The 20,296-nt window shown below is 44.8% G+C and overlaps 1 protein-coding gene across 2 annotated transcripts in view; it reads right to left on the bottom strand.

Annotated features, from left to right (window-relative positions):
- LOC106612494 (signal-induced proliferation-associated 1 like 3) overlaps positions 1-20,296 on the bottom strand; it is a 105,957-nt gene that overhangs the window by 8,651 nt on the left and 77,010 nt on the right. For both annotated transcript variants that reach the window (XM_045724368.1, XM_045724369.1), the window contains exons 8-16: positions 16,840-16,997; positions 16,160-16,742; positions 15,702-15,800; positions 15,414-15,589; positions 12,046-12,300; positions 6,499-6,675; positions 2,664-2,788; positions 678-793; positions 121-575 (exon numbers count right to left, since the gene is read on the bottom strand). In XM_045724368.1, the coding sequence (XP_045580324.1) occupies positions 121-575; positions 678-793; positions 2,664-2,788; positions 6,499-6,675; positions 12,046-12,300; positions 15,414-15,589; positions 15,702-15,800; positions 16,160-16,742; positions 16,840-16,997 (2,144 nt within the window). The remainder of the gene's footprint in view (positions 1-120; positions 576-677; positions 794-2,663; positions 2,789-6,498; positions 6,676-12,045; positions 12,301-15,413; positions 15,590-15,701; positions 15,801-16,159; positions 16,743-16,839; positions 16,998-20,296) is intronic.

Below are 20,296 nucleotides of genomic sequence, written 5' to 3'. Positions count from 1 at the left end.
GATGCCTGTGCAGACAAAACATACAGTTCTTTGTCCTCCCCACTTCTACTCTCTTACCACTACTAAAAGCTAACCTGAGTTGGAGTGTATAAGCTCTATCAGTGTGTGTCTCTCTTGTACCTGGGTTTAAATGAGTCTGGCTTCTCCACGTTGGATCCAGGAGGAGGGAAGGTACGCGTGCGGTATCCTTTGTTCTGATTGGCAGGTAATACAGGTGACGACTCTAGTCTCCGCCCCTCGACTCCGTTGCCCCTCACCCCAGAGACGTCCTGCAGCCCGCTATTATAGGTTGCTGAACAGTGCAGCGGCTTCTGTGATTGGCTGGACTGGTTTCCGTGGCGACCGCCGGGCTTGGTGTTGTAGAGGGTGGGGGCGTCGATGCCGCTATCGCTGGATCCGCCCTTACTGAGGGGGTCGGGGTCAGGTTCAGCCAGGTCGCCTAGGCAACCCCCGGATCCCCCCGGGCCTCCTCTCTCCCCCCCGGCCCCGTCGAACCAGCGCTCGTCACTGTGGCTGCTGGACGCGTTACTGGAGAGAGTGTTACTGCTGGAGTGGCTGGAGTACTGGGTCTCACCCTACAGAGAGCGGGATGAGGTGAGAGAGAAAGAGACGGTAGATACTCAGAAAAGCAACGGGCAGAAAATCTCTCTAAATAAAAGAGGACAGTTATATCTGACCTTTGAGTGTCTGTTGGGGGAGTCTTTCCCTGGGACGTCCTGTCGGGTGGGTCTCCTCTGCCCCCCTCCTCCTCCTGGCCCCCGAGACGATGACGCTGGGACATGCCATAGGGGCTCTGGGCAGAGAACACACACACCATTACACATTACAGGTTTAATGTAGTGACAGGTGTGGTATGTAGGCCAGCATTATGTTTTATGTGTCCACTGTGTGTGTGTGTGTGTGTGTGTGTGTGTGTGTGGTCACTGTATTGGGGTAGTCAGTATTTAAGCCTCTTTTCTGATGTCTAACTCAGTTCGATTTGGACCCTCTCCAATTGACTCTCTTTAATCCTGACTCTCTATTTCTGTGTGTGTATATGCATACGTACAGTTGAAGTCAGAAGTTTACATACACCTTAGCCAAATACATTTAAACTCAGGTTCTCACAATTCCTGACATTTAATCCTAGTAAAAATTCCCTGTCTTAGGTCAATTAGGATCATCACATTATTTTAAGAATGTGAAATGTCAGAATAATAGTAGAGAGAATGATTTATTTCAGCTTTTATTTCTTTCATCACATTCCCAGTGGGTCAGAAGTTTACATACACTCAATTAGTATTTGGTAGCATTGACTTTAAATCGTTTAACTTGGGTCAAATGTTTTGGGTAGCCTTCCACAAGCTTCCCACAATAAGAAGGGTGAATTTTGGCCCATTCCTCCTGACAGAGCTGGTGTAACTGAGTCAGGTTTGTAGGCCTCCTTGCTCACACACACTTTTTCAGTTCTCTATAGGATTGAGGTCAGGGCTTTGTGATGGCCACTCCAATACCTTGACTTTGTTGTCCTTAAGCCATTTTGCCACAACTTTGGAAGTATGCTTGGGGTCATTGTCCATTTGGAAGACCCATTTGCGACCAAGCTTTAACTTCTAGACTGATGTTCTGAGACATTGCTTCAATATATCCACATAATTTTCCTCCTCATTATGTCATCTATTTTGAAGTGCACCAGTCCCTCCTGCAGCAAAGCACCCCCACAACATGATGCTGCTACCCCCGTGCTTCGGGGTTGGGATGGTGTTTTTCGGCTTGCAAGCCTCCCCTTTTTCCTCCAAACATAATGATGGTCATTATGACCAAACAGTTCTATTTTTGTTTCATCAGACCAGAGGACATTTCTCCAAAAAGTACGATCTTTGTGCCCATGTGCAGTTGCAAACCGTAGTCTGGCTTTTTTATGGTGGTTTTGGAGCAGTGGCTTCTTCCTTGCTGAGCGGCCTTTCAGGTTATGTCGATATAGGACTCGTTTGACTGTGGATATAGATACTTTTGTACCCGTTTCCTCCAGCATCTTCACATGGTCCTTTGCTGTTGTACTGGGATTGATTTGCACTTTTCGCACCAAAGTACGTTCATCTCTAGGAGACAGAACACGTCTCCTTCCTGAGCGGTATGATGGCTGCATGGTCCCATGGTGTTTATACTTGCGTACTATTGTTTGTACAGATGAACGTGGTACCTTCAGGCGTTTGGAAATTGCTCCCAAGGATGAACCAGACTTGTGGAGGTCTACAATTGTTTTTCTGAGGTCTTGACTGATTTCTTTTGTTTTTCCCATGATGTCAAGCAAAGAGGCACTGAGTTTGAAGGTAGGCCTTGAAATACATCCACAGGTACACCTCCAATTGACTCAAATGATGTCAATTAGCCTATCAGAAGCTTCTAAAGCCATGACATTTTCTGGAATTTTCCAAGCTGTTTAAAGGCAGAGTCAACTTAGTGTATGTAAACTTCTGACCCACTGGAATTATGATACAGTGAATTATAAGTGAAATAATCTGTCGATAAACAATTGTTGGTAAAATTACTTGTGTCATGCACAAAGCAAGCTAGCCACTTAAAAGAAAAAAAAGAACAATAAAAAAATAGGTATACAAACATACAGAACACACACACAGTGTGTGTGTTCTGTATGTTTGTCTACATACGTGTTTGTGTACCTGTCTTGCAGCGCTCCATAGTGCTGTCCTGGCTGGTGAAGCCCGAGGAGGACTCTCCACTAGAGGTGATGTCCAGACTGAGATGAGGTTCGTAGGCCAACAGGGGACGCTGGGCTGAACCGTACCTATACAGATATAAGAGGAACAGGGAGGTTACACACACACACACACACACACACACACACACACACACACACACACACACACACACACACACACACACACACACACACACACACACACACACACACAAGGACTGGGCGTAATACCGTACTATATACCAGTTTTGATGCATGGACTGGTTTGGGTTTTTACTTTACCTTCTACAACGGTATTTCAATGTTTGGTTCGTTAAATGTAAAACGCCATTTTCAGTTTTTTTTTGTTTACTCCATTTGCTACTTGAGCCTTCTCTCCTTATCCTCCGGCAAATATATTTATATGCTAACAAATGCTAACAAAGTACTAGCGGATTCCCATAGCGGATGCTAGCTAAACGCTAACAAGGGCAAGAGAACAGGACAGCCAACCCAGGTCGTAGAGTTGTAGAACTATCTCAAAAGGCTACTCACACTTGATCCAGAAGGGGATTGATTGTCTGTGCTGCAACCAAGAAGCTTGATATTGCAAGCTAGCCACTTAACGTTATAGCTAGCAAATTAGCAAACCAAATGCATAGCTGGAGCCCTGAACTGGAGAAAATGTATTTGGCACATCTTAAATAGTTCATTTATAGTTATAAGATATTTATAGCTGGCAAACATTGGTAGTGAATTTCATGTGCAACTTGATCACCACTCTTGTGCTTCTCAACTGTTTTCTTCCTATGGTGCACAAAACGCCTGTCTGATTCGCGCCTGTCTCAGTGGACTAATCCATTGCGGAGGATCATCACTCTAAGACAGTGTTTGCACAGTCCATCACTCTAAGACAGTGGTCACCAACCTTTTCTGAGTCAAGATCACATTCGAAGTAAAAAAAAAAAGCAAGCCAAAATCTACCGCTCAGATAAAAAAAAAAAACAGATGACTTCAAAAAATGTAAATAATGTAAATGTAAATGGCCTGATTGTATCGGCATCGGATGGTCATGGTGCTTTCAAGATAACTGGGAACTGGGGGAAATAAACTAGGTCAAATCATGACATTAGTGATCTTCAGGTCGGAAAGTGGGAGCTCTAGAAAGATGCCAGAGTTTTCGATTTGCCCCCCCCCCAGTTCCCAGTTATTTTCAACGCACTGATATCGGAGATTTCTGAGTTCCCAGTTGTTTTTAAACACGGCAGTAGTCTCAGCGCAGGGCGGGAGAGAGCAGCATTGGGTCCGCATCTCATGGTCCCTACTCTCTCCATCCTTTCCTCCGGTGAGAGTGAACAGAGAGGGGACACAGTCTTCCACCTGATGGCTAAACTCGAGTCGCACTGCCGCTAAACACGTGTATGTGACAAATAACATTTTATTTTGATTTGATCCACAAATTCATGTTGTTCCTATGACCAGAGAAAGTGAAATATTCCTTTATATTAAAAGAGACGACGAGTTGCTAATAATAATAAAAACGCAGGGCTAACGATACACTTGGATAGTCATTCATTCCAGCGGCATTACGAGCGGCTGTACGGAGAAGCACGTTTCATGTTTTAGTGTTGAATAAAAACGTTAACATTAACTCACTCTTTAAAAACGGCAGCTCTTTGCTGTATTCTCTGACAGTCTCTCTGTGGTCATGGTTTTAATAGTTATAAAATATTACGTATCAAACTTTGCTGTAGCCAGGGTCGTGGAAGCTCTGTCGGCACGGTAATTTGAGCTATTCGATTGGCCAGCGTAGTAGGCGCACTCGATTTAGCCACAGATCTCCCAGTCCACCCGATAGGCGGAGTTTGTAATTTCAGAAAAATTAAATGGTTCAAAATATGACCACTTTGCTGACCCGGTGCGCAGGACCTCTGAATCAAGTGCAACTACCGACAACAGCGCCCCCTGATTTTTTTATTAATACATTTAAAAAACGAGACCAAGCCTTGATCTTTGGCTTTTCTACAGAAATGTTTGGTGATTGACTAGGAATGCCTTGAAGATCAACCAGTCGATCGTGATCAACCGGTTGGTGACCACTTCTCAAAGATGTGATACTGAAATTGTATACGGTTATATGTAAAAAAAATAATGGTACTATTATTTTATAACAAATTAGCTTTCTGACGCATTGGATAGAGGTCGCTGTCTGTGGTTCTGAAACAATCTTCAGTGCACCATTGAATTGGCACCTTTCCCTTTGTTGCCATGTGCATAATACCAAAGTTAACCAGCATATTGGTGTTGAGAACAATGTGGCGGAGGCAGCAGCGGATTGAGGAGACGAGGAAACAGCCTTTTCCTTAATTGTCTAAGAAAAATTGAGCAGAGAGCAAACCTTAACTTAACTGGGTCTATAATCAATAGCCTAACTTAAACGTGCCTGGCTTTAATAGTCATCCATATAGATCTACACAAGTAAGACCGTTCCTGTTTCTGTTGCCTGTTTGAGTGTTTGTTTAATAGCCTACTGATACCGTGAGCACCAAGCCTGTTAGAACAGTCTTCAGTATTACTTATAATTTATTCTGTTTACACTGTTCTCCTTATTGTTATTACAATGATTATCATTAAAATAATATGTAGTGTCATTATCATTCTATGGCTTCTTATAGTAATAGCCTTGTATAACCACCACTGAGCTGTAGGCCTAAGAGCGCATCCTGTTTAGTCAATATATTTAGTGTTGCTTACACAATACTCGCCCAACTCTTGCTTCTATACCCTCCTTTTTATTGATCTCCAGTAGTTTCCACAACTAAGTCAAAAATCTCGCACAGATCTGACTTCCCATCCATTTTTACTGTCACATGTTATGGTGTTTGGAGTTTGTTATTACGAATGTATTGAAGTTTTTATGATAGTGTATAGGTCAGGCCCTATTGGTCACATGCATGCAATGCTTACATGTTTCAAGTAAAGAGAGGGAATATGTTTTCTAAACAAATGAGGGATTTAGGTAACACAACTTTTCATTCAGAGAAACAAGTAAGAAATTAAATGGCTGAAATGATGTTGCAGCTTCAGGACGAACAGCGCGATAAACACTTGCTGTGATGTGGTGCCTTTTCATTGCAGCAGGGAGGGGAGACCGACAACGTGCGTCAGTCAGACAGGCCCTTGCTGTAATTTCTTCTAACACAACATGGCCATCGAGTCATTTGTGTCTTAATTATTTAATCAAACAGTGCGCTTAAAGCATCAGACAAGTTCAGTGCATGTAGTTGAAATTATTCAAACATATAGGGTGTGTCTTTATATGGAAAAATACACGTTTTAAAGTTTCAACCAATCGAGCAGACGATTCTCGGTCGACCAATATATCCCCCCCCCCCCGGGGACAGCCCTAACACACACAAATATGTTTAAGAGCATTTCCCAGATTCTGTTCTTGTTATGTTCCCCGGTGGCGCTTATTTCAAACTTGTTTCTCTGGTTGGGCAGGATGTAACTAATCACCAAACACACAGGTAAAACTACACAATGGAGTCTTAATCCAAGAGTGTGTTCGTACAGGTCTCACTGACAGAAGATTGACAGTCAAATCAGTCAAAGGACTGCAGCAAGTTAGCTACCACTCCTAGCAACAACCACCAAAAGCCTGTCAAGTGTCATGCAAAGGAAATGCCAGGGAACAGGAAGGAGTGACATTCTCCTCCAATACAAACAAATGGAGTCCTCAATGATACCTCAATGCACACAAACAGAGACAACCCCAGAGATACACAAAGACACTAACACACACTCTGTTGACTGACCTGTCAGGTGAGGGTTTGTAGCGTATGAAGGTCCCGCTGAGTACGGGGCCCCCCAGGGCCACCATGCCCCCCAGGCCAGAGGGGGAGGAGAAGCTGGCTGAGGGGTTCCTGTAGGGCAGCACTCTGTCGCCCCCCGCTGGCGACAGGCAGTAGTGGTTCTCAGGGAAACTCACCGGTCTGCAGAGGGGACAGCGGAGTTTAAAGTCAGTGCCTATATTCATAAAACGTCGGAGAGTATGGGTGCTGATCTATGATTAGTTATAACTTTTAGATCATTATTTATATGGTTATATGGATAGAGAGGACCTGATCTTGATCCACCAAAAGTATGTGGACACCTGCTCGTTGAAAATCTCATTCCAAAATCATGGAGTTGGTCCCCCTTTTCCGCTATAACAGCCTCCACTCTCCTGGGAAGGTTTTCCACTAAATGTTGGAACATTTCTGCAGGGACTTACTTCCATTCAGCCACAAGAGCATTAGTGAGGTCAGGCACTGATGTTGGGCGATTAGGCCTGACTCGCAGTCGGTGTTCCAATTCATCCCAAAGGTGTTCGATGGGGTTGAGGTCAGGGCTCTGTGCAGGCCAGTTAAGTTCTTCCACACCAATCTCATCAAACCATTTCTGTATAGACCTAGCTTTGTGCATGGGGGCATTGTCATGCTGAAACAGGAAAGGGCCTTCCCCAAACTGTTGCCACAAAGTTGGAAGCACAGAATTGTCTAGAATGTCATTGGTTTCCCTTCACTGGAACCAAGAGGCCTAGCCCGAACCATGAAAAACAGCCACAGACCATTATAACTTCTCCAACAAACTTTACAGTTGGCACTATACATTTGGGAAGGTAGTGTTCTGATGGCATCTGCCAAACCCAGATTGTCCATCGGACTGCCAGATGGTGAAGCGTGATTCATCACTCCAGAGAACGCGTTTCCACTGAGTCCAATGGCGGCGAGCTTTACACCACTCCAGACGATGCTTGGCATTGCGCATGGTGATCTTAGGCTTGTGTGCGGCTGCTCGGCCATGGAAACAGTTATTGTGATGACACTGCTTCTAGAGGAAGTTTGGAACTCTGTACTGAGTGTTGCAACCGAGGACAGACGATTTTTATGCGCTTCACTACTCGGCGGTCCTGTTCTGTGAGCTTGTGTGGCCTACCGCCTTTGCGCTGTTGCTCCTAGACGTTTCCACTTCACAATAACAGCACTTACAGTTGACTTGGGCAGCTCTAGCAGGGCAGAAATTTGACGAACTGACTTGTTGGAAAGGTGGCCTCCTATGACGGTGCCACGTTGAAAGTCACAGAGCTCTTCAGTTAGGCCCTTCTACTGCCAATATTTGTCTATGGAGATTGTATGGCTGTGTGCCATGTAGCCGAATCCACTAATTTGAAGGGGCGTCCACATACTTTTGTAAATATAGTGTATGACATTTGTATCTAAAAGTATAATTTAGAAATATTTGATCAAAGCTGGCATATTTATGACATTTTGCCTTACCCAGGACTCCATAATTACTCCCTAATGTTTAATCTAAGTGCTATAAAGCAGAATTCAGTGTCATACGAAGCTTTACTATGTGCACTGTAAAGAGTACTATATTGATTTCAATAAACACATTTACATTAATGAATGAAAGTAGAAGACATTTTTCAATATATTGTTGAGCATAATATACTCTAAGGCAGGGCTCTAAATTAACATTTTTAATTGGTAGCACTGGTGCTCCCAACTTCAAAAAGTTAGTAGCACTAAATGAAATTGAGTAGCACCAGAAAATAAGATTTTTTTAAACTGATTGATAAACAGCCTATATTGGGCCTATGTTGTGCCCTAGAAACGAATATGTAACACTGTAAATACATTAATTTATTAAAGCTAAAATGTTGACACGAATACTTGTCATGAAAATTACAAAGTCATTTGTGGAATATTAGTTTTCTATACTGAACAAAAATATAAATGCAACATGTAAAGTGTTGGTCCCATGTTTCATGAGGTGAAATAAAATATCCCAGACATTTTCCATACGCACAAAAAGATTATTTCTCAAAAACAAATTGCACAACTTTGTTTACATCTCTGTTAGTGAGAATTACTTCTTTGCCAAGATAATCCATCCACCTGACAGGTGTGGCATATCAAGAAGCTGATTAAACAGCAAGCTCATTACACAGGTGCACCTTGTGCTGGGGACAAAAAAAAAGGCCACTCTAAAATATGTAGCTTTGTCACACAATGCCACAGATTTCTCAAGTTGAGGCAGCGTGCAATTGGCATGCTGACTGCTGGAATGTCCACCAGAGCTGTTGCCAGATAATTGAATGTTAATTTCTCCACCATAAGCTGCCTCTAACGTAATTTTAGAGAATTTGGCAGTACGTCCAACCGACACAATCGCAGACCACATGTAACCACGCCAGCCCAGGACCTCCACATCTGGCTTCTTCACCTGCGGGATCGTCTGAGACCAGCCACCCGGACAGCTGATGAAACTATGGGTTTGCACAACCGAAGAATTTCTGCACAAACTTGACTGCCGTCCTAACTGACTTCAGTGGTCAAATGCTCACCTTCGGCATGCTGGAGAAGTGTGCTCTTCATGGGTGAATCCCGGTTTCAACTGTACCAGGCAGATGGCAGACAGCGTGCATGGAGTCGATTGTAGATATGATTGTGGACTACAGGAAAAATAAGACCGAGCACGTCCCAATTGTCAACGACGGGGCTGCTATGGAGCAGGTTGAGAGCTTCAAGTTCCTTGGTGTCCACATCACCAACAAACTAACATGGTCCAAGCACACCAAGACAGTCGTGAAGAGGGCACGACAAAGCCCATTCCCCCTCAGGAGACTGAAAAGATTTGGCATGGGTCCTCAGATCCTCAAAAGGTTCTACAGCTGCACCAATCGAGAGCATCTTGACTGGTTGCATCAGTTCCTGGTATGGCAACTGCTTGGCTTCCGACTGCAAGGCACAACAGAGGGTAGTGTGAACGGCCCAGTACATCACTGGGGCCAAGCTCCCTGCCATCCAGGACCTCGATACCAGGCGGTGTCAGAGGAAGGCCCTAAAAATTGTCAGACTCCAGCCACCCTACTCATAGACTGTTCTCTCTGCTAGCGCTACCGGAGCGCCAAGTCTAGGTCCAAGAGGCTTCTAAACAGCTTCTACCCCCAAGCCATTAGATTCTTGAACATCTAACCAAATGGCTACCCAGGCTATTTGCATACCTACCTCTTTTACACCACTGCTACTCTCTGTTGTTATCATCTATGCATAGTCACTTTAATAACTCTACCAACATGTACATATTACCTCAACTAACCCGTGCCCCTACACATTGACTCTGTACCAGTACCCCCCTGTATATAGTCTCACTATTGTTATTTTACTGCTGCTCTTTAATTACTTGTTACTTTTATTTTTTTAAACTGCATTGTTGGTGCATGTGACTAATAAAATGTAATTTGTATGGGCGAACGGCTTGCTGATGTCAACGTTGTGAACAGAGTGCCCCATGGGGGCGGTGGGATTATGTTAGGGGCAGGCATAAGCTACGGACAATGAAAATAATTGCATTTTATCAATGTCAATTTCAATGCACAGAGATACCCTGACGAGACCCATTGTCGTGCCATTCATCTGCTGCCATCGCCTTATGTTTCAGCATGATAATGCACGGCCCCATGTCGCAAGGATCTGTACATAATTCCTGGAAGCTGAAAATGTCCCAGTTCTTCCATGGCCTGGATACTCACCAGACATGTCACCCATTGAGCAAGTTTGGGATGCTCTGGATCGACGTGTACGACAGCATGTTCCAGTTCCCGCCAATATCCAGCAACTTCGCACAGCCGTTGAAGAGGAGTGGGACAACATTCCACAATCAACAGCCTGATCAACTCTATGCGAAAGAGATGTGTCATGCTGCATGAGGCAAATGGTCACACCAGATACAGACTGGTGTTCTGATCTACGCCCCTACTTTTTTAGTTTTATAAGGTATCTGTGACCAACAGATGCATATCTGTATTCCCAGTCATGTGAAATGAATAGATTAGGGCATAATTCATTTATTTCAATTGACTGATTTCATTATATGAACTGTAACTCTTTGAAATTGTTGCATGTTGAGTTTTTGTTGTTGTTGTTCAGTGCACTATTTTCCTATTGCGACACATTACATTGAAAATCTTGCATGGTCTCTTTAAAAAACCTCAGGTTTGTGTTGACAACATACAAGAGATCCGTCATTCATTGATTTGTATGATCATTGATCTACTGAAGAAAGCTATCCCTCTTCCTTTCTTTCTGTGCACCCAAATGTTTGGATACACTGGTAAGGTTACCAGGTTGTTAGCTAGCTAGCCAACGAGGTAACATGACTGAACAAAGTGCAAAATGGTTAACAACGTTGATGAGTTTAAGAATGGCCCACGATATGGTTTATGAATGTAAAGTGTGGTCCCGGAGATCATTTATAGGAAGATAAAAACTGTTGCGCGGGTAACGGGTCAGATCTTTTGACCTGGTCTAACTAGAAGCAAGCCACTTTTGCTCTATCAAACGTGATGCTAACGGATCCGTACTTAATTGTTTCTCTAGGTCACTTGGAAACAACGGTAAAGTGAAGCCTTGTTACAACAATTCATATCTGGTAGATTTCTTTCATAGTTGCACAGTGCTCCCAAAATAAAGCCCCTAGTCACACAGCAAAATACAGTACCAGTCAAAAGTTTGGACACACCTACTCATTTAAGGGTTTTTCTTTACGTTTACTATTTTCTACATTGTAGAATAAGACATCAAAACTATGAAATACCACATATGGAATCATGTTATAACCAAAAAAATGTTAAACAAGTAGCCACCCTTTGCCTTGATGACAGCTTTGCACACTCTTGGCATTCTCTCAACCAGCTTCATGAGGTAGTCACCTGGAATGCATTTCAATTAACAGGTGTGCCTTGTTAAAAGGTAATTTGAGGAATTTCTTTCCTTCTTAATTTGTTTCAGCCAAATCAGTTGTGTTGTGACAAGGTAGGGGTGGTATACAGAAGATAGCCCTATTTGGTATTTCCTATTACAGAGCAAGCGGTAAAGCTTCATGACACATTTTTGCCTTGTAGCACCTACAGATGAAACATTATGGAGTCTTAAAGGAGGCCTTGGTAAGGCCAAAATATCATAAAAATTACATCTTTGATGAATTATTTCTCAATTATGCTAAATTATTAGATACAAATGTAAAATATATGTAAACTTCCTCCAAAAGAACCATTCTATGGGTTACATTTTGTAAAAATCCCCAAAATCATGGTATTTTTTGTCCTGGTTTCGTGTGAAATCACTCATATGTTCTCCACCTACAGCGACGCTTTTATAAGGATAGCCTCATTGTCGGAGCATTTATGAGAATCACACCAGGCCATAAGCATAGGACAACCCGCTCAATACACTGAAGCAAACAAGGGCAACTCCACCAGTGCCTAAGCACAAGGCAAACACATCACACACAACAAACAAACGTCAGTGTCGCACCTCTTGTTGGAGAGGTGCTGGGGCTCCCTGTATGGGACGGGCATGACCATGGCTTTGTGTGAGCGGGGTTGGGGTGGTGGGGGGCCCATAGGGGTCCAACGCTGAGGGGTGGGGAAGCTGTGCAGGCCAGGAGGGCCGGGGGGGCTGTCCCAGCGCCAATCAGGGGGGCGAGGGGAGGGCCGGTACCCTGCTGCCACAGGCTCAGACTCTGGCTTCTGCTCCATGGTCTTCATCTCATACTCCTCTGTGCAGCCCCTACAGACAGAGAGGGGGAATGGAGAGTCAGTGGTATTGCAAGACTGCACCGTTCACATAGATTATACACAAACACCAGACAACAACTAGAAATGTCATAGCTGCATACAAAATGTCAGTGGCTACGCACGCACACGTGCACACACACAGCACTCAGATAAGAGGTCCACCTTGATCACAGGAGCTGCAGTCGAACTCAAGCTGAACTTAAGCCGAGCAGGTGAAAACCCCCGAACTCCTCCATACTCTCCGCCAGCATATCCTAATGAGAACTAATGAGCTTATTATTTTACCTCAGGATGGAAACGGGGGGGGGGCGCAGATTACTGCAACATCAGGACTCCATCCTCTACTGTAAGGCCTCGGTCAAGTGTGTGTGTTTCTATGAGCATACGTATAGATAGAAGCCATGACCTAACCTCTCAGTCAGCCCAGTTGTCGCTGGACAGAAGCACGATAAGATAAACCGCTAATCTCATAAAGATGCTCTCGGTCAGCCTTTTAGTCGTGTGTATGTAGCCTAGATGTGTCAACTTGCATTGAGTTTATACACGCAAGGCGTGTGGAAATGGTCGTTTCAGGCTAGGCCACTCCAGTTAAATACTTTTATTAGTGAGATAACAGGGTTTTCTTCAACTTCCCCTAAACAGTCATGATCTGGACATTATGAGTCACTGCACTATCAATAATACAATGAACGGTACATGAACATTGTTGGCAAATTCAAAGGAACATGGTCAATTACGTAATAATGACCAATATCAGTTTCAGTGGGGTGTTCTTCTCCTTTTCTACTCAAGAGAGCGATAGATCCCTCTTTAACCCGGCACAGCATGACAGGCTTACCCCTCTCAACATCCTCACTAAAGCATTGAGCAGAAACGGCACATAAATATTTCATCCTTCGTCACTAAAGTCTGGTATCGGAGGTTAAAGAGGCACCACACCGCCACAGACACCAGACAATGTACATCACTGCAACAGGGAGGGAGCGGAGAGGTGAGAGGAAGGACAGACTAGTTTAAGGAAGAGAGGGAAAATATAGATGAGGAGAGAACAGCGGGGGAAGGGAAGAGAGGGGGAAAAAAAGAGGGCAGGTAAAGAGAAGGGAAGAAAGGGACAGGATACCTGAACAAATTAGAGGACAAGAGAGGACTAGAGGAGTGGAGGAGCAGAGAATGAAAGAGGAGCTGGACAGGGGCAGATTGTCCTGTCTGTGTCTCTGTGTGTGATCTGTCCCCTATTATTTGACCTGGATTAAGCTCAATCACACTGGCCTGGCCACACTAAGCCCAAGACTGCTTTAGAAAACAACAAACAACTACTACTACTACTACTACCGCTGCAGGCTAAGGTAAACAGATCACACACACAGAGGGGACATCGCAACGTCACATGCACTGTCTGTATGAAAGATACCAGGAGACACTGTATGGGTAGAATGATGGGCATTTGGTGGTCTCGCGATCACTCTCAAACACATACCAGTGAGTGTACTAACCAACCTTGGGGGGAAAAAAAACTTGATCCCACACAAATAGAACTGCCAATGTCAAGTGACAAAACAACGCTCACACACACACAGACACTGGATAAGAACACGTACGGTGCACACACACACCAGAGCACCAACCTTAGAGAGAGAAAACACCGGTGTCCACTTCCAGAGACCGCTCCATCGCAATGGCCGGCCTGACAGCTGGAGCTCTCTCTCTCACACACACATTCCGCGAGCGAACACACACCCTCTCTCGCTACTGCATCTCTATATCGCTCTCTTGTCCATAGCGCACACAGGGAGGGGAGAGAAAGAGGAAGAAGTGAAGGCAGTTCTCTTTCTCTCTCCCACCCACTTGGCTTCTCCCACCTGAGAGGTGTTCAGACACGTCTTCCCATCCAAGCTCCTCTATGCCGCTATCCTACTGTACACACACTACCTCTCTCCCTCCTCCCTCCTTTTCTACCCTTTTCATTCAAACAGAGCATGCCGTTTTAATTAATCGCCTCTATATATTTATTTATTTTCCCTCTTCCTGCAGATTCCAGGCCTTAATCTCATGCAATCTGTTTTCCTGGCACACTATTGAAAACGAGTGTGATAGAGAGGGGGGGGGGTGAGGTGAAAAAAAGAGGGCGGAACAGAAAGAGTGAAATACAAGCCTAATTATGTAGTGTGTGTAGAGGAGTGAGCATGTGTGTGTGCAAGTGTGTGTGTGTATCAAATGGGTTTAAGTCATGCAATTAAACTGCCTTACACATTAAAGAAGTCCAACTACTGTGCCATCACACAGCCCCGGCAGCACAATTACTGTATTTAGCAACCCCCAACTCAATCAAGAACAGACATCCTGCTCCATGTGACCCTGACTACGGAGCAGCACACTCGGGGGCCGCGTCCAAAATGGCACCCTATTCCCTATATAGTGCACCCTTTTTAACCAGAGCCCTATGGGCCCTATTCAAAAGTCATGCACTAAATAGGGGAAAGGGTGCCATTTGGGACACACCCAAGCTGGGCTATATATCGAGTAGAGACTAGTCCCACTCTGTGTAGTCAGTGCGTATTCATCTCAGTAACATTCAACCCCACAGTATTTAATAGAGCCTCATTATCCCACTGTACTCAAGGCCCATACTCAGATGAAAGGTTGAGAGGAACGGAGCCAAAAAAAAGAGATGGGGGAAGGGGAGATAGCAAGAGAGATAATGAGTGAGAGGCACGTGAAAAACACAGGCAATACGGGCAGACAGCGAGAATAAGAAAGCTTGAAAGGAAATTGTGTATTCATTCCATTGATTGTTACTTCATTCTATCCGTCTTTCTTTCCCTCTCCTCTTTCACCACGTCCAGGAATTCACACATGTTCAGACCATGTGCCTCTCGCCTCTCTTTCACACACTCCCACTCAAAACTCTCCTCAGAACAGAGACGTCTGGCCAGCATATCTCAGCTCTGTTGGTGTTGCTGTATGTTGTGAATCTTCTCTCTCTGCAACACATCCTTAGAGGCAGGATGATGCTTTGACACAAACACATTCATGTTCACACACAGACACTCAAAACGCACACACACATGGGCACAAACACACCCACCCACACACACACACACTGACCTGCGGGGCCCTCCCTCCTCGTAGGGCGGTATGATCACCACTTTAACGGTGACCGACGTCCTCAGTAGGTCGATCATCTGCTCGTGAGTCAGGGTTACCGCGGCAACCTTGCAGATCTCCACCAGCCGGCTGCCCTGCCTCAGCCCTGCCTGCCAGGCGAAGCCGTACTCCTCCACCTAAAGCAGGTCAACATTTTTTTTTTTTATGTGTAATATAATTTCACTGTGAATTTTTACGGATTTTACATGACTTTACAGAAATATATTTTTTGAAGGAATGGAAAAGTACCTCAGCCACGGTGCCATCCAGCCTGACGTGGAACCCCAGCTGTCCCAGGCCGTTCCTCCTCAGAGTCATATCCACCGTCTCACAGCCCACTGTCAGCGCCTGGGGAGAGAGGGAGGGAGGAGAGCCTAGGAGCTTTAAGCAAATAAAAAGGCTTCAAAAGGCTGGTGGTTTTAAATGCATCATTAAATACATAATTACACAAAACAGCCAAACATGGATTTTTGTTTCAGAATCAGTTTTGAACCTCCCCTTGGCAAGAATCATGGCCACCTTAGCCTGGGTGGCTGTCTGTCTGCTTTAGCAAACCTTTAATTGTCTTACGCAACAATGTAGGGAAGTGGTACCCAGGCTATTTCTTCTACAAAAAAATCCAGTTGAACTCTTCCCTGCCCCTGTGCCTCTTACACCACCATACATGTGGTAAACCTTCCCCAGCTCTATGACCTCTGCCTGCTCACCTTTAACCTCTGCACCACCTCCCTGATGTCCTGAGCAAAGCCCTCGGGGACTCTAACGGCGATGTGGTCTCCTCTCCCGTAGAAGATCTTCAGCACCAACCTCTCCGGCGTCCAGCCGATCACGTCGACGCAGAAGCAGTTGAACACCACTTCCTTGGTGTTGCAGTCTGCCAGGAGGATGTACTCTGCTGACACACCCAGAGCGCAGGAGATCTCCGTCCCGCCGCCACTGAAGTCCTGGGCCAGCACCCTCCACGCCACCGCCCCGGCCGCTCCCAACTCTGCCCCCTCCCTCGCCCGCGCCCGCTCTCTCTTCTTCGACGCCAGCGAGATGAGGTTGTTGAGTTTGCCCGCGGAGTCGAGCGGCGTACTGCTCACACAGTTCTCGGCTAAGTCTCTGAGGTACTCCTGTCGCGTGCGCGTGGCCATGGTGTGGAACTTCTCAGACTTGTGCGCGGCGCTCTCTGCATTGATCACCTTGGCCAAGAGGAAGTTGCGGAAGGCTTCAGGGTCACGGAACGTCATCCCGCTGGGGATGGGCGGGCCGAAGGGAGGCACGTCCTTCATACGCGTCACAGCCACACTGAGGAGAGGGGAGGAAAAAACAACCATCAACAAACCGACCAATAACAGCAGCATAATGGATGCCATGGTGAGAGTTGGTGTCCCCCCCCCCATACCTGTAGCAGGTGCCGTCGGAGCAGGGGTTGTGCACGCGGACGATGACGAACACGTGCTGGAAGTGGGAGCGGATGTTCTGAGGGGTGAAGGGCAGCGCTCCCGGCTCCTGGAAGATTATTGTGACGATGTCGTTCCCTATGTGCCTCTTCCTCAGGAGCTGAGGGAGAAAAAGGAGAGGGGGAGGGGGGTGAGAGAGCAGCAAAAAGGAACGTGTGAAAGAGGGAGACAGAAAGGAGTGTGAGCAAGTGTGGAGGTAAGGACACAGTGTTGGCAGAGGGAGAGACAGACCGAAGCAGAGGGAGGGAGGAGAGTGAGCGGGGGAGACAGAACAAGTACAAATGAACATGAGTGAGCCAGAATTGGCACTATGAGCTCACTTGACTCACCATCGCACCAGTATATTGTTAGGGAAAAGTCCGCGAGAGACAGAGCGAGAGAGATACAGATTGGTCCCAGTCTATGCCAATGTAGGTCTGATATTGGGATGCAGATATAGGCAGTGAGAGAAGTGCTCAGGCAAACAAACAGATCTTCATGTAATGCTACATTTTTCTCCCAATTAGTGTACCCATTGAGAATTTGATTGACTATGTGTGAATCAGTGGAGGCTCCTCAGAGGAGGAAGGGGAGGACCATCCTCCTCAGTGAAATTTCATTTAAAAAAAAACATTAAAGAAAGTTTAGATATCCTTTTTAGATATGAATATGTTTAGTATAGTTTTATGTCACCATATAGATTAAAATACACTGTTTTGCAATGAAGGTCTACCGTAACTTCAACAGCACTGTCTGGTGTAGCACCATGGTGTAGCCGGAGGACAGCTAGCTTCCGTCCACCTCTGGCTACACTGACTTCAATACAAAACCTAGGAGGCTCGTAGGCCTCAACCCCTTCCATAGACATACATGGTAATTATGACCACTTTTGGAGGACATCCTCCAACCAATCAAAGCTTTTGCAGTTGACTGATATGTTGCCCATCCAATCATAGAATTAGGATCAGAGAACAAACCTAATGTTATCTATTGGGATTGTGCCAAAGAGCATTATGGGGGTTCTATGTGTTGAGAAGCTTGGTGACATTGTTGGATAGAGATTAATAGTGAAAAGTGATAGTTGAGCATTTTTAGAATACTACTCAATTCAAATTCGTTTTTTTCAAATTACAGGAGATGGAAGAGGTATATTATAAATTGTTTTCTTGGTTTTAGACCTTTATTTGTGTCCAGTTAATGCAATTTATTTAACATTTTTGAAAGTTAGCCTTGATAACTTCAATAGCTAGCTAGCTACCAGCTAGAGTGCAGTTTTCTACACCAGAATGGAAGAATGGCCAATGCTGCCCAAAAATGTTGTGGACTTTTTGTTTTAGAACCCCTTTCATTCTCTGGGGTACACAGAAAGAGTGCGAATTAAATGCGAGGGTGAACCTCTGCCTGAGATCAGTTTCATGAAGAAGGAGACCCAACTGGTATCAAGACCAACTGGTATCAAGACCAACTGGTATCAAAAGTATAGCTGATTAACAGGGAGCCTTTCATCAAGCCGCCTGTATTGCTGGCCTTGCCTGCTTTTTGGAAAGTCTGAGCCTTGGTCGAAAGGTGGGTACAGTGACATGAAGAACATCGATCGCTCAGCTAAACGGCAAAACAAAAGCAGGAAGCATATAAATGCCCACATCAGATTCAAGCTTCTGGGAAAAATCTGCATGGCTAGAGTACTCGACGAGAGGGAAAGTTCCGCCAAGGGCAACTACAAGGAGCTTGCAGGGGTAATTGCACGTTACGACGCTTTACTTGCTGAACATATCAAACTTTCAACTGTCTTTTCTAGGATGTCGAAAACAATTCCGAATGATATGATAGCTTCCATTGCATCATCCATCAAAATGTAGCACATTTGAAATCTGACATGCTGTATGGGATGAAAACGAGACTATTTTTCAGTCTGATCAACTGTAGTCTGTTAATAAGAGCAGCTGCATAACGTTACATCCTACGCGCCCAGTCCATCTGGTCAGGGTAACTAATTGGTAATGTTATGCATTTATAGTCCATTTGTGTGTCAGGAGAAAATGTGAATGTGATCAAATGTAGTTTATATTCAAAATCGGGCTGGCTAGGCTGCCTGTACGTTTTTAATCCAACATTATTAACTGGAATGAATGAATCAACATAATAGTGATGACAGATGTGAGTAAATGTTTTATAAGGCCTACATATAGGCTGCATGACGCAAACATGCATAAAGCTCAGCCCTGTGAGATCTATTGTCCATCAGTTGTAGTTGTTGTCTGGGTAGAAGAAATCCCCCTCCTTCTCTAGTCTAAATATATTAATATGAACAAATATAAGATAGCTGCAGTTTGACGGGTTTTCATCCCCAGGGCCAGGAGTTTTTTAAAACCATGTGACCTGATTAGGAAAAACTGCTCCCATCATAGCCCATATAAAACCATTTTACAATGAATCACTGTCAATGCCTTATAGGGTCCAGAGTTTTCCTGGTTAGGTTAACATATAAGGAAGAACTCCAGGCCCCAGAGGGAAAGTTGTCAGTTATCGTCAGGTATGTGGATGATCAGGGCTGTATTCAGGAACGTTTCTTGGGCTACTTTGATGTGTCAAGTGGGCGAGATGTGCAGTCTGTTTGACTTTATGAATTTTGAGATGTCTGAGTTTAATTTCATAGAGAAACTCATTGTCCAAACTTACATTCCATTAGAGCTGCGCCGTCGTATCTGCTATTTGTATTTACAGCTAAGTCCCCTCTTGTTCCCTGATTAAGAGGTGATGACTACTCCACTCCACCACCATTGTCAACTTTCTCCTGACATGAACTGAAGCCACGTCTCATGTGCCCGCTCATCCACTGGCACATTGAATGTTTCTCCTCCAAGCACTGAGTACCCCTATCAATTTCATCTCATTACTGTATGTAGAGTCAATCACATACATAATCACATTATTACACAATGATTTTACTCATTGCTTAGACTAACTCATTCTTAGCTCTTTTGTCTAACTGTGTAGTGTGTTGTGTTTGTCTTCCCAGTCAAATCCTGTCCTGCACTGGTCAAGCCTCTCCACACCTCAACTAATGCCTCATACCCTCATTCAATCACTGCTGTGATCCCTTTCCAACACTTTAAGTAGCCCCCTCATTCCCATTCCCCATAACATTGTACAATAAATGTATTTATTAAATGCTTTAGGTTAAAATAATTAGTCTTTGACGATTTTTGAAAAACACTTTGTCGTCTCCATGCGTTCCGCGCCTATACCGTGGGTCTCCCATCCTACTCCATTTTTCAAGTCACCAGCCTCCACTGGTGTGAATGTCAGTCACACAGTGACAGAATCCATCCTGTGTCGATTGCGGTGTAGCAGTGTGAAAGTGTCAATTATATAAGACAGCATAACGCTCACACACACACACACACACACACACACAGA

This window comes from Salmo salar, chromosome ssa09 (genome assembly GCF_905237065.1).
Source record: "Salmo salar chromosome ssa09, Ssal_v3.1, whole genome shotgun sequence".
Classification (NCBI taxonomy): Eukaryota; Metazoa; Chordata; class Actinopteri; order Salmoniformes; family Salmonidae; genus Salmo; species Salmo salar.
The sequence above is the reverse complement of the archived record's forward strand: the minus strand, read 5'-3'. Positions and strand labels throughout refer to the sequence as shown.